The sequence below is a fragment of the Palaemon carinicauda genome, chromosome 19, assembly GCF_036898095.1.
Source record: "Palaemon carinicauda isolate YSFRI2023 chromosome 19, ASM3689809v2, whole genome shotgun sequence".
NCBI lineage: Eukaryota > Metazoa > Arthropoda > Malacostraca > Decapoda > Palaemonidae > Palaemon > Palaemon carinicauda.
Genome location: NC_090743.1, coordinates 43,394,956 through 43,409,955, shown reverse-complemented (window position 1 = coordinate 43,409,955; position 15,000 = coordinate 43,394,956). Strand labels below are relative to the sequence as shown.

Genomic DNA, 15,000 nt, shown 5'->3' with positions numbered 1-15,000 from the left:
CTACTTTATCTGTCATCAATTCACTCGGCAATAAACCCACACACTCTCTTGCTCTTCCCCTTTCAATGCAAGACACACTACCAGACATTTTAACAAACATCATTTCACCCCTACCTTTTATCTTTGTCTCACACAAGGCCAATATGTCCATCCTTCTATTCCTAAACATACTTCCAATCTCTCATCTTTTACTCTATCGTACTACATCCACACACATTCTAACACCCCAAAACTAGAGTGTGGAGGGCAGTCACTCCCCCCCCCCCAGCTCCACCTCTTTGATGATGTCTCAAAGGATTGTAAATACAGGAGAGGGGCTTCCAAGCCCCCACGTCCCGTCCCTTTTAGTCGCCTCTTACGACACACAGGGATACGTAGGCGCTCTTCTAATTGTTTTTTATGCCCCTGCAGCCACAGGAGACACATATATTGTATATATGCAGATATATATGTATATATATATATATATATATATATATATATATATATATATATATATATATATACATATATAATATATATATATATATCTAAATGTTTATATATATAGATAGATAGATAGATAAACATATAAAATTATATTTCTATATATGAACATATATATATATATATATATATATATATATATATATATATATATATATATATATATATATATATATATATATATATATATATATATATATGTATGAAATTATGTTCCTATATATGAGCATATATATATATATATATATATATATATATATATGTACATATATATATATATATATATATATATATATACATATATATATATATATATATATATATATATATATATATATATATACATATATATATATATATATATATATATATATATATAATGTCCTAATCCTTGTATAGAAAATATGTTTTATATAGTGAGTTTAATGACCATAGAATTTAAGGGTTGTGTGTTTGACAGTATATTTCCATCACAGTGGAGAATTACACAAAACCCAACATTTCAGCTTGTTAATAGAGCAAGATTGCATCTTGCTTGCCGAGGGTTAGTCAGTACCTTTAGATTGATCGTTAGACAAGGTACTCACCTGAGAGTATCGACTGTATACAAGTGTATTTGCAAACTTTTTTGTAATAAAGTGAAAAAACCATGTTCCATTTTCTTATTATCCGTTGACATGGGACATATTGGTGTCAGGTGTACAAATACATCTCTTTGTGTATGCAGTGAGCGAAGTTGTTTTATAAGCGAGTAAAATAAGATTTCGAGATGCCTAGATACACAAGGACTAACAAAGCAGAAGCTGCTGCTGCTGGAGATGGAAACGAAGGAGCAGTTGGTTATAGTGATGCCTATGAAGAATATAGACGAGAAAAACAAGACGCAAGACTTAGAAAATAGGTTAGATAACCTAGCCGACCTAATGAACAGATTCTTAGTTGAACGAGAAGAGGAGGGGCGCTCAACCACAGCATATCCGATGTATAAGAACGAAATCCAAACACACACAAGTGAAAGTACACATGCACAGCCGTGTGAAGATACGCAAAACCTAGTTCGAAAATTACTAGAACTCCAAGCAAGTGTTAGGCCTTTTTACGATCAATGGCCAAATAAAGGGTCTTAATCAATTGAAGTGTTTTTGAGAAACTTTGAAGTAGACACATATGCGTGGTCTGAAAGTGAAAAAGCAATTCAAGTAATTAGGTTGCTGAAAGATGATCCGGCAATAAAGGTAATGTGTTGGCCACAAGACAGTTTAAGAAGTTATACTGAAATAAAAGACATTTAATTGAGAAATATGCTTTACCCGATGCTAGAAAAGGGAACATAAAAGAGAATTACGAACACAAATTTTGGAATGGTGAATCCGTTCATAGTTTTGCAACTCACATTTTTCGGGATTGGATGCGTTTGCTACCCGGAGTGCCAGTCTCCTAGAGGGTGGAAAAAAAAGCAATTGTGCGTAAACATATTCGCAGATTAGTAAACCCGTATTTATGTGGTTATTTGCTTGATGACAATTACTCATTAGCAGACGTAGTGATGGCAATACAAAACATTCGAAACAGTTTGCCAGAAGGAAAAAAAGACTGAAAATAACTGCCCTGATTCCGAGAAGGTGATAGCCATGAGAGGCACTCACCAACACCCAAAGTGTGGGAAAAGGGACAACTTAGTCAGCAGGTGAGAAGAGCCTTCAGATGTTGGCAGTGTCGGGGGGAGGGGCACCAACGAGTAGTGCCCCATCTAAAGACCCTCCGCTGTAACACTTGTCAGGCCTACGGTCATCTATCTCAAGAGTGCCCAGCAAAAATCGCCGAGGGCAGGCAGGATGTGGCACACACACACCACCCCCTTCCCAATATCCGAGGAAAAGGAAACAGGAATGCGGGGACAAGGGAGATCGTTGACACCCCCACACCCCACGCATAACATCAGAAGCAGCAGCCAAGACAGCAGTGAGAGTGACTACGATGGACATGGTAGAGCAGGCACTGGGACCTTCATCAGTACCCCCGACCTCACCCTCGCAGCACTAAGGACAGGAGCAGGGGCCAGCGGCATTGCAAGCGAGTTCATTGGCACGTGGCCCATATATCCTAATGGGCAGCTAGGAATGTTAGCTTCAAGGTGGGATATGTGAAATTTACACATGATTTTTTTTTCTTGTCCACCTTGGGAATTCCAGGTATCAAGTTTATATTAGGGATTGATTTTATCAGTAGTGATCAAATATGGAAAAAGATACAATAACAGTAAAAGCAAGAGGGTGCATTTTGCCAATAGAAAATCATGAGAGAGTGAGTGCTTGTGCGGGCACGAAGAGACGATTTAAGTAAGGTAACAGCTGTACCTGAAAGAGAAGTGTTGTCTTCCCAGACACTTATGAGCATATCAGTGACCCCATGTCAGCCTCTTCCGGAAGGAACCAAGGTCGTTGTTGAACTCCATGACAATTGGGCACACGTAGTCTTTGAGGGCTTGTCAGAAATAAAAGAGAACAGAGCTTGAATAACCATAGTTAATTTGTCAGATAAGAGTTGTGTTAGGGAGTGATTCTGTGTGTGAATTAGTTATGTACAATTGCTAATAATGGGGTCTTGGGAGCCACAACTCCAGCCCGCACAGACGAACGCACCCAGAACTTGATTATGCAAGCACGAAAACTGTCTGCCAGAATATCAACCTGTAGTTAGTGAATATTGTTGATAATTATTCCGATGCAATTGCAATTGGAGAGGAACCACCCAGGAGGATTGATCGATTTCCCTTTAGTATTGAAACTGGGCATGCGGAGCCGATCAGGTCAAGGCCTTATAAGGTACCCATTCATTTCCAGGGAGAGATAGAAAGGGAAATTAGTAAATTAAGGGAACAAGGGATAATCGAGGTGAGCGAATCCCCCCGGGCTTCTCCAATTGTAGCTGTTAGGGAAAAGGATGGCTCGGTAAGATTGTGTTGATTATAGGAAGTTGAATGCAGTCACTAAGGATAATACATTTCCATTGCTCTCAGTCGAAGAATTAATTGTGAAGGTACGGGATAGTAAATATTTTACAACTATTGATTTAAACTCTGGATACTATCAAATACCCATTCAGGAACACAGTAAATACAAAACGGCATTTATAGCTAACAATCGACTATTTCAGTTTAATTTTCTTTATTTCGGCGTTAAAAATGCTCCAAGTCATTTCTTTAGAGTATTGATGGCGGTTTTGTGTCCCTTAATTGGCCACAATGTTCTTTTTTATTCATACGATATCATAATTACAGGGAAAACGGGCGAACAACATCATAACAATATTTGTCAAGTTTTAGAAGCATTGCAACGTAATAGTATGAAAATGAATTTATCAAAGTGCAAATTTTTCTGTAAGCAGGTTGAATTTTTTGGTCCCATAATAACACCAGAAGGTATCCAACCGTGCCCCAGTAAAGTAGGAGCTACTACAGATTTCCCCAAGCCACGCACCCCTAAGGAAGTAGCTGGGTTCCTTGGGCTCGCTGAGTATCACCGTAAATTCATAAGAGGTTCGGGAGAGATAGCGAGACCCTTAGATGCTTTAAAGAAACAAAAGTAATAAATTGGGGAGTGGAAGAAGAAAGGACCTTTAACCATTTGAAAGCAGCCACAACTATCAATGACTTACTCGCATATCTTAGATTTGATCACCCGTTTTTAGAGACTAGTAGCTCAGCTCTTGGCGGCATAGTTTCTCAACGAGATGATAAAGGTAGAGAGTGACCCATTTTTTTTGCTTCCCAGGCATAAAAAGGGGAAGAAAAGAATTATGGTATATTCGATCGACAGGCTTTGGCTATTCTCTGGATTCTAGAGAGGCACTGGTTATTTTTATTAGATCACTTTATTGAGTTGCAAAGTGATCATCGCCCCTTACGAGATTTATTTTATAAAATTGACTTGACATCTAGACAAGCGAGATGGATTGAAAGATTATTAGAGTTTAGTATAAAGGGGCTTCACCATATAAAATTTAAAGCTAACAAGGTAGCTGATGCCCTCTCTAGTGTTCCAGTAATACGAGTAACAACTAGGGCACAAAAGAGGAATGAAGAACGAAACCAAAATATTGATGCCCCCATCAAAATAGAGAATGGGATGGGAATTCAAACAAGGAGCAATCAGAAAATGAGATCCGCGACCAAGAGAGAGAGGGAATTAGGGATGTTGTAGAGAGAGAGAGAGAGAGAGAGAGAGAGAGAGAGAGAGAGAGAGAGAGAGAGATAAGAACGGTGAAGGTGAGCATATGTGGGTGGCCGAGGACATGACCATGGGTGTCCAGAATGAGTGCCCTGATGATGCAGGTGTGATTGACTTAGGAGGTTGGGACATATAGGAAGTCCGAGAGAGACAAAAAAAAAGAGGAATGGATGGAAAGTGCGAGCAGTGATTAAAGGGGAATCGTAGAGTTATGGGTCATTTCTGAATGTGCCTCATGAGAAATTTTTTTTATAGAGAATGATATCTTATATTGTGCTTACAAGAAGAGGAGAGGGGAATTTTGTGGTTGGGTAGTTCTTCCTTCCTCTTAAATTAATCGAGCCATCTACATTATACATGCAACTCAGTGTGCAGGGCATTTAGGGGTTGATAGAACATTAAGGAGATCTCGTGAATCCTTCTTTTGGTTAGGAATGAAAAAAATCTATAGAAAATTATATAAAATGTTGTTATGCTTGTAACTGTTTCAAAGAACATAAAAACATTGTACTGGAAGCCACAAAGTGGCCTGCGATTCCAATTAAATTTTATAGGGCGCATAGGGATGTGGTAGGACAATTTCCTACTAGTTTAACACAACATAAGTATATATGTGTATTTGTGGATGCATTTACTTGGTACACTCATACCTATGCAATGTTGGATAAATCAGCAAATTCATTAGCCCAGGTGCTGTTCTCTTTCATTACTACTTTTGGTTGCCCGAAAATTTTGATAAGTGATAATGGCCCCAGACTTGATGAAAATTAAACACTTTTAAGACACCGCATATAGACCTTCAGCTAATGGCTTAGTGGAATTGCACAATACGGAAGTAGTGCGTATTTTATGTTACTTAGTAGCTGATGACCCCCTTCATTGGCTCGTCATGCTTCCTAAAGCTGAGCTAGCTTTGAACATTGCTTATAATGCTTTGGTAAGGGACACGCCTTTCTTTTTAGGGTATGGAAAAGATCCTGTGTTACCATATACGGTCTTGATTAATTCGCAACAGTTGCCAAATTATTCAACTGAGCAATACTGTGTCTATTTCCTAAATCTTTTAAGGAGAGTAATGAACACCACTGAAAGGTGTTTGAAAAGAGCTAATAAAAATCACAGCTCAAAGTATAATGGTCGGTTCAAAACCACACTGGTAAAAGTATTTATGGGCGATCGTGTGTATTTCAAACGATTACAACCTTGGAAACACAAACTAGAGCCAGCGTATTTGGGTCCATACCGAGTAAAGATGGTTAAATCTTAAACCGTTGTAATACAAAGCATTATTAATGGCACAGTGTCTGAACATCATCAGGCACACATACGTGTGGTACCAGAAGAGGTAGTTTTCAAAAGTGTCAGTGTACCTCCTTACTCCTGCATATGTGACATTCCTCGAGTTGAGTAAAAAAAAAATTCTTTGCTGTTGCTTTTATTTGAACAGACCTCATTTCTTCTTTTGACTTGTTTTAAATAAACTTGATGATACCAATGTGTTCTTATGTTGGTGCTTAATGTATACGTAACGTGTTGTGGTAATTTTGCTGAGTATAGCAATACGTATGACATACTGCTGAGTGAATTTAAAAAGAAACAGCGAGAGGTTCAATTATCAGTTGAGATCCATGAGGTGGATGCTGTATTATTCACGCATTTTTATGATTCCTGGTTGCTGGGGATGGGACGGTTCCAGAAGGGCTAGTGGCTGCGGGATTAAAGTTCAGCCTTGAGGAAAGGCAGGCAGTGCTAGAGAATGTATAGATGTGAATACCTTATACTTAAAACTATAAGAGAAGGGCAAGAAGATGAATGATTTTCTCGGGAAAACGATCAGTGGCCACCGATTGATAGTTACAAGTGCAAGTGTAGTAGTGATTTTAAAAATGGCAAAATAGTGGAGGTGAGTTGTGCTGTGAAATTGTACAGTAACTCGGATATGCAAAATCGAGGGATGAAGGAATATCTATTCCTACCCCTGTCCTGCCCAAAATGCCCGTAATGCCCGACACCAGAGGTAGGTTATTAATGAGGTTATGTAGTACTGATTTGATATGATTTTTTTCCACTTTGGGTATTCTGTAGATCAGGTGAGATCCGTCAGGTGGATACTGTATTACTCATGTATTTTTATGATTCCTGGTTGCTGGGGCCCGGACGGTTCCCGAAGGGCTATTGGCTGTGGGATTAAAGTTCAGCCTTGAGGAAAGGCAGTGTTAGAGAATGTATAGATGTGAATACCTTATATTTAAAGTTATAAGAGAAGGGCGAGGAGATGAATGATTTTCTCGGGAAAACGGCTAGTGGCCACCGATTGATAGTTACAAGTGCAAGCGTAGTAGTGATTTTAAAAATGGAGAAACGTTGGTGAGTTGTGCTGGGATATTGTGCCGTGACTCAGACATGTAAAATCGAGGGATGAAGGAATATCCATTCCTACCCCTGTCCCGCCCAAAAAAGCCAGTAATGCCCGCAAAAAGAGGAAGGTTATTGATGAGGTTGTGTAATACTGATATTGATAGGATTTTTTTTTCACTTTGGGTATTCTGTATTTTAGTTGCAGAGGTCATAAGAAAAAATGAGTCAAATTATTTTATATTATATCATGTAAAAGTTTACATGCATTATTTCTCTTTTTAAATTTTTTTGTGGAAGAGGTGTTTTTTTTTCTGTGTGTGTGATTCATATGTATATATTTTATGTTGCATTTCTGTCTAGTACGTACCATGCCTCTTCCGGGTCGGAGAATCCTCCATATATCAAAGACTAGAGAGGGCGAATGGCCAACTCCTCCCGGAGTGAGGAGCATGAGTGGGGGTGGAGTAATGTCCTAATCTTTGTATGCAGAATATATGCTTCATATAGTGAGTATAATAACCCTAGAATCATAAGGTAATGTGTTTGACAGTATATATCCATCACAGTGGAGAATTCTACAAAATCTAACAATTCGGTATGTTGATAGAGCAAGATTGGATCTTGCTTGCCGAGGGTTAGTCAGTATCATTAGAGCAGTCGTTAGACAAGGTACTCATTCACATGAGAGTATCGGCTGTGTACAAGTTTATTGACAAACTTTTTCTAAAAAAGAGAAAAACCCCATGTTCCGATGTCTCATTATCCGTTGACATGGGACACACACACACACACTATATATATATATATATATATATATATATATATATATATATATATATATATATATATATACATATATATATATATATATATATATATATATATATATATATATATATATATGGGTAGTTTGTAGCGCTACGGCCAAGCGTCCTAATTTGCTTATTATCGCTCCGACTGTTATCATGTATAGAATAAAAACGTTTGGAAATGGTCTACGGATCTTAAATATGTTGTGTAAGGGGGGGTCCGGGGGGGCGCAGCCCCCCTGGGTAAGGACACGGCTTTTAGCATAGGTTAGGTGGGTTTTTTAAGTTAGCTTCTCCCGTCGTACTCGTAGGTAAGGAACTGTTGTGTAAGGGGGGGGGGGGTCCGGGAGGGGGCCAAGCCCCCCTGGGTAAGGATACGGCTTTTAGCATATGTTAGGTGGGTTTTTTAAGTTAGCTTCTCCCGCCAAAATCGTTTTAAGAACGACGGCCACAGTTCAGAATATTCCCGTTTTCTACGGGATCTGGCCGTCACCCTACAAAGGCTCCATATATATATGTATATATATATATATATATATATATATATATATATATATATATATATATATATATATATATATATATGTGTGTGTGTGTGTGTGTGTATATATAATATATATATGAGAGAGAGAGAGAGAGAGAGAGAGGGGGGTTGGAGAGACATTTTTATTATAGTTTACGTAACTGTTCATTTTCTTTTATAGTAAAGCGATTTGGAAAAATTATAAGCTTGGGGTAACTATAATAAAAAGAATTCAGTTATATCCACATTAGATAAGGATATTCAATATAAATCTAATCCTTATTTGGTTAAGAGTAATCGATTGTTTGTTTTGCTCTTTTGTATTGATTTAAACAACTGTTTGTTTATGTGTGTGTGTTTCCAACATATTCATATGATTAAGAAAGCTAGAATGGTGATGTATCTCAAAAAATCATGTTATTAAATACCCAGAGAATATATTGAATAAAAAAACACTTTTCATATATATATATATATATATATATATATATATATATATATATATATATATATATATATATATATATATATATATATATATATATATATGTATATATATATATATATATATATATATATATATATATATATATATATATATATATATATATATATAAATCTCTATTATATAAATTATCTATTACTCATGTTACGCTTGCCTTTTTGCAGGAAGTTCAAAAGATTCTTTAGTAAATAGTTTATATTTTATCATTTCCTGCAGAGGTTGAACATATTTACTTTATTTCGTTATAAATATTTTCATTTAGAATCAATCCCATGGTTACTTGAATTATCTCATCATCATCATAATCACCAATTCCTCCTACGCCTATTGATGCAAAAGGCCAGTCGTCTCTATCTTCACGCTTCATAACCCTCATTTGCTCTATATCCGGGGATGCACTAAAATAGTTTCTGCTTGCTTTACATCCTATTGATGCAAAATTTATTTGTTACTTCCTTAACATGTTGGATTTGAGTATAGCAACTGACAATATGAAGTTTTAATAATGCTTCCATAAGGGTTATTCACAGTAATATTTTCATACAGCCTTTTTTCTAGCTGTTTGTTTTATCAATCTCTAGTTTTATCTTCTAAACATTAAAGGAGAATTTATCTTTTAAATCATTGTTACAATAATTGAGTCTTGTTTTTCTAAATTCCGATAATCAATAATTCACTGTCACTAATACAGAATAGAATACATGACTTCCTTTTGACTTTGTATCACACGCTTCTGAAAATGACTATTTGAAGACATTCTTATACGAGTGATTTCAGTACTTAGATACCATCCATTCTCCTATCATCGTCATCGTCATCGTTATCGTTATCATCATTGTCATTGTCATTGTCATTGTTATCGTCTTCGTCAATTATCATTATTATTATTATTATTATTATTATTATTATTATTATTATTATTATTATTATTATTATTTTTATTTATCATTCTAAGCTAAAACCCCAGTTGGCAAACCAGGATGCTATAAGTCCAAGGGCTCCTAGAGGGGAAAGTAGACCTGTGAGGAAAGGAAATAAGGAAATAAATAAACTATATAAGAAATAATGAACAATTGAAATAAAATGTCTTAAGAACAGTAAATATATTAGAAAAAAAATCTTTATATATCATATATAAACTATAAAAAAGAGGCTTATGTCAGCCTGCTCACTATAAACATTTTATGCAAGTTTGAACTTTCTTTAGCAACTGTAATAGAATGGAGTATGGCATTTGATATTGATAAAGTGATAGTGATGATAAGGACAATATGTGCTTATAATAGAGATAAAATTAGTGATGATAGTGACAATTGTGGAAAATAAAATATTTTGACAGGAATTTGTTACTTGATGGATTATAAGAGACTGAATCGACCAGTAGTAATTTATATGTAATTAACCTGTTAAAAGTAATCATATGATAATGAAAACCTTTTAGAATATGTTGCCCTAAAATCACATCATCTATTGATTTTGAATTATAAAAAAAAAAAAAACATTATTTTTGTAATTTTTTTTTTCTTTTTTTTTCTTTTGTAAAATCACTAACAAGTATATTCCATATAGATGAAAAATAGCTCAAATATATCGTTTTAGTAAATCAAATCATTGAATATAATAAAAATATTTCGGGTAAATATTAAAAGGGCAAGAAAAACAAACAATTTGTAATTAATTTCATTCTTTATTGACTAGGAATAAGAAAAAAATAATTTATCATTTTGTAGATAAATAGTTCACAAGATCAGATTTCAGATAAATAGAATTTAGTGCGAAATAAGTTATAAATATGGTAAAAAATAGTATAAATATATGTTATAATGGAGGTATACCATTATAAGTCTTTTACGGGATACAGAATTCCTCCAATGCATAACAGAATTATGTAACTGTATGGCATTATATTGAAAGATAAATAATCAAGTTCCATCTGCAACAGGATACACTCGGTACAGAATATTTCAAATGGATTACAGAACTAGATAAATTCATAATACTACATGGAAGGCTTCATTTGTTTTTTGAAATATCATATATAACTCGATATAGCTGTACTCAACCCTAAAGTAAAACCAGAATATTTCATACATCAATGATAAACTTCAGAAATGAAATCAGCATTTATGTTTAATAAGCCACTGTCTTTTCTGGTAATTTCATATTACTAATGTTCATATTAGGTTGGTTTTATTTCCTCACACTACTAACTTCCTTAACAATGACATTCGAAGAAAAAATATAACAATAATAAAGTAGATTGAAATCTATTAGATTTAATTGACATGATATCCTTGCTAATATCGGCGTCAACGACCTTAGATGTCAGGATACCAGAAATCAATAATCAATCTCCTCGATACAAATGGCGTCACAAAAACCACTCTACTAATTTTTTTTAATCAGGCGAATGTGTACCGACTCGCAGAGGTGCCTTTTTAGCTCAGAAAAGCTTCATACTAGCTGATTGGTTTGACAAAATAATTCTAACTAATCCTCAAGTAGGAAACTTTTCCGAGGAAAAAGGACACCCTTGCGAGTCAGTGCAAATGCGCCTCATTAAAAAATGAGTTTATTGTTCTCAGTTACATTAATTTATCACCCTTTAATGGGAATATGAAAATATTTAGTGGATACAAGTGGCCATAATAACCTACTAACTGCTAAATTTGATGATATAGTTGGATGAATGCAAGAGTTGATGGGAGATATCCAAGAGGAAGGATGGATGGATGGATGGAGTAGAGAAAGCCCTAGGTGACAGGAGGATAGATGTGAGAGAGTCTAGAGAGCGTGCTAGAAATAGGAATGAATGGCGAGCAATTGTGATGCAGTTCCAATATGCCTTGCTGCTTCCTCCAGTCACCTTGGTGACGATGAGGTAGCGGCACTAGGGGATTTAGCATATGAAGCTTCATTGTGGTGGGTAATGGGGGAGGGTGGGCTGTGGCACCCAAGCAGTATGAACAAAACTCGCCTGAATCCCTCGTCAGGCTGGGAGGAGCGAAGAGAAGAAAGGTCCCCTTTGTTTTCTTTTTTTGATGTTGGCTAACCCTTAAAATTAGGAAGTGCCTTGGTAGATAGATAAATTTGGATGATATTCACTACTGAAAACACTGAAATCCAAAGGATAAATGGCGAGGAAATTATTCTCAGTTGGGATTCAAACCTATTTAGTGCTATGCCACTACAGCATTTAGAAATATGTAAAGAAAATACAAAGAAAAAAAGGTATTCTGAAGTTTATAAGCTATTATGGCCATATCACTTAATTGAACTAATGGATATGAAAAGCAAATTCTGTATACTTCATGGATTTCAGTTATTCTTTCAAAATACTGGTAGTATGGAACTCATTTCATATGACAAAAGTCAATTTCCTCCAGCAAAAGATACACTCATGGCAACATCATTCTAGGTTTTTCTCTGACCTATTCGTATAAACGACAATCTTTCAACAAATAAAAAAGTAGGTATAATGCAAATGCTTTTGAGCATAGGTCAAATATCCTCGAGTTGAATAACATGACAAATGATGATTGTTATTTCTTTGTATTGTCTGTCATTCGAATGATCAAGAAAAATCTATTTGGAAACTCATCCATACCAACTCACAAATCACCTACATTGCATGTGTCCATTCAGATATTTTAAGGAATGTTCTACCACCATTGTGCAAAACCATTCACACAACACTAAATCTTGAAATAAATAAGTGCTTAGGCATACCTCACAAATTGGACACATACAAAACTAGGACTTAATTATCAGCTTATTATGACACAAAAAATTTGATCTTGTTCATTTCATCGTAATACTATCATGATTTGGCATATACTTTGGCAAAGATATGAGTAGTCGGTCTTACAATATGTCTATCAGTATTACGTCTATCTTTTTATAATTTCTATAGCTGATTAGAATTTTACCGTTTTACAATCGGCCAAAACTTTAATTTTGTAATAGTTAATATTAAACTTAGTTCATAGCAACGTCAGAAACGTCAATCTTATGTGGTTTATTAAAATGGTTCTGTCATGAAGTAGTAAGCTAGGGTTCAGTTCATCCATTTAATCGCAGGTGCAATGCGACGCAGGACAGAAGGGAGGCACATGATTGCAGTTTCTCATGCACCATTCGTCCATGCCATTCACTACATGCCATCCATTGGTCGCATGACATGATGGTCCTGGTGGCTTGGTGGAAATGAGGGTTTCCAGTGTGCCGGTCCTTGTGGACGGTGGGGTTGGCTGTCTTGTAGTAGTCGTACGAGGCCTGGGACTTCTGCTGGTGGTAGGACGACGTGTCGTTGTCCTGCGAGGGGGTTCTGTCCTGGTTGTTGACACTGGAGGAGGTATTATAGTTGGGCTCAGGGTTGGCGGGACTTCCGGCTCTGGAGTGGAATACCAGCTATAGCTGCTGGTAACTTTCCCAGTCGAGGATTTTGTCTTGGATGCCGTTTCTTTGAACCCACTGCTCGTCCTTTGGGTATATTATTATTGTTATAACCAATTGGCAATATTATCATAATCATGGAATTTCTACCTCCTATCAGAAAAAAACTAAGGAATCTTGAGTAAGGGAAGCGTACTTTTCTACCTCATATCAAAAAATACCAAAGACACTTGTATTTTACCTCATATTGAATAAATCCAAGGACTCTTCAGTGGAAGTGGCTTGCTATTCTACGTCATATAAAATAAAACCAAGAGTTCTTGAGTAAGAGAAATTTGAATTTCTGCCTTTTATTAGATAAAACCAAGAACTCCTCAGAAAGGGTAACTTGAGTTTCTATCTCATATAAGGAAAAACCAGGGACTATTGAGTAAAGGAAGCTCAAGGAATTTCTACCTCATGTGAAGCTTAAATTTCTATCTCATAAGAAGCATGAATTTCTACTTCATATTAAATAAAACTAAGAACTCTTCAGGGAAGTTTGTGTGAACTAAGATTCCCTCGTGTGTCCTGATTTTGATCCTAATGTGGAGTAGAAATTTATTCATATTGTACAATTGAGTTTATATCCATTTAGGATAAGAAAATTAGTCCAACAAATTTTGAGCCACCAAATTCAACTGAACAGAAAAAAAATTTCCTGGACAGTTGAAACTTGCCCGTTCTGGGCAAAGAAACAAATTGACATCTATAATAACCATACTTATTTATTCTACCATAACCTCATAAAGTTATTTTAAAACTAACTTGAGACGCTTGATTGAACCTTGCTAATTCCTGATAGATAATATAAGATATAAAAGGTGAATTGTATATATGAAATATTAAGATGTACAATCACTGTCTTATCTCTCCACATTCTGTTATATTATACCATGAGTCTCATTTATATCAAGTAATCTCATTAATGCTCTAATAAAGCGTTATTAAAAGATTTCGTAATGTGATTGTTGACATTTACAAAATAGAAACCAGTATTGTTGAACATTAAAAGAAGAAAGTATTCTGAAACTATTTTATAGTTACCCTTTATAGTACAGTTTTCTATAAAGCATAATTCACTATGAAGAAAATGTGTATATGTGTAACTAAACAAATTTGACATATTCCAAACTGGTTTTAGACTCATTTTATCTAAGAAAGATTGCAATAGTTTAATAATTACAAAAAACAATATTTATATTCCATATAAACAAGATAGAAATATACTTGTATTTAAGAAAGCTTGTATCACTTTGAAATATAGAAAAAAAATATTTATGAATCATTAAAGAAAGATAGAAATATACCTTTATTTAAGAAAGATTACATTACTTAGAAATATCGAAAACAATATTCATAATTCATAAAACAAACACAGAATTATACTTTTATTCAAGAAAGATTGCATTACTTTGAAAGATAGAAGAATAATATTCATATTCCATACGAGAAAGATAGAAATATACTTTTATTTAAGAAAGATTGCATCACTTTAAAAGATAGTAGGGCAATATTCATAATTCAGAAAAGAAAGATGGAAATATGATTTTAATTATAAAAGATTTCATTACTTTGAAAGATGAAAAAACAATATTCATAATTCATAAGAGAAAGATAGAAATATACTTGTATTTCAGATAGATTGTATTACTT

General features: G+C 35.0%; 1 protein-coding gene and 1 long non-coding RNA gene across 2 annotated transcripts in view; one reads left to right on the top strand and one right to left on the bottom strand.

Annotated features, from left to right (window-relative positions):
• Positions 1–15,000, top strand: part of LOC137658614 (uncharacterized) — a 279,626-nt gene that overhangs the window by 177,515 nt on the left and 87,111 nt on the right. The gene's annotated exons all lie outside the window — the stretch shown is intronic.
• The window catches only part of LOC137658611 (uncharacterized), a 33,109-nt gene continuing 28,703 nt past the window's right edge, over positions 10,595–15,000 (bottom strand). Inside the window, exon 7 of the mRNA XM_068393540.1 lies at positions 10,595–13,392. Within this exon, the coding sequence (XP_068249641.1) occupies positions 12,981–13,392 (412 nt within the window). The 3' untranslated portion in view covers positions 10,595–12,980. The remainder of the gene's footprint in view (positions 13,393–15,000) is intronic.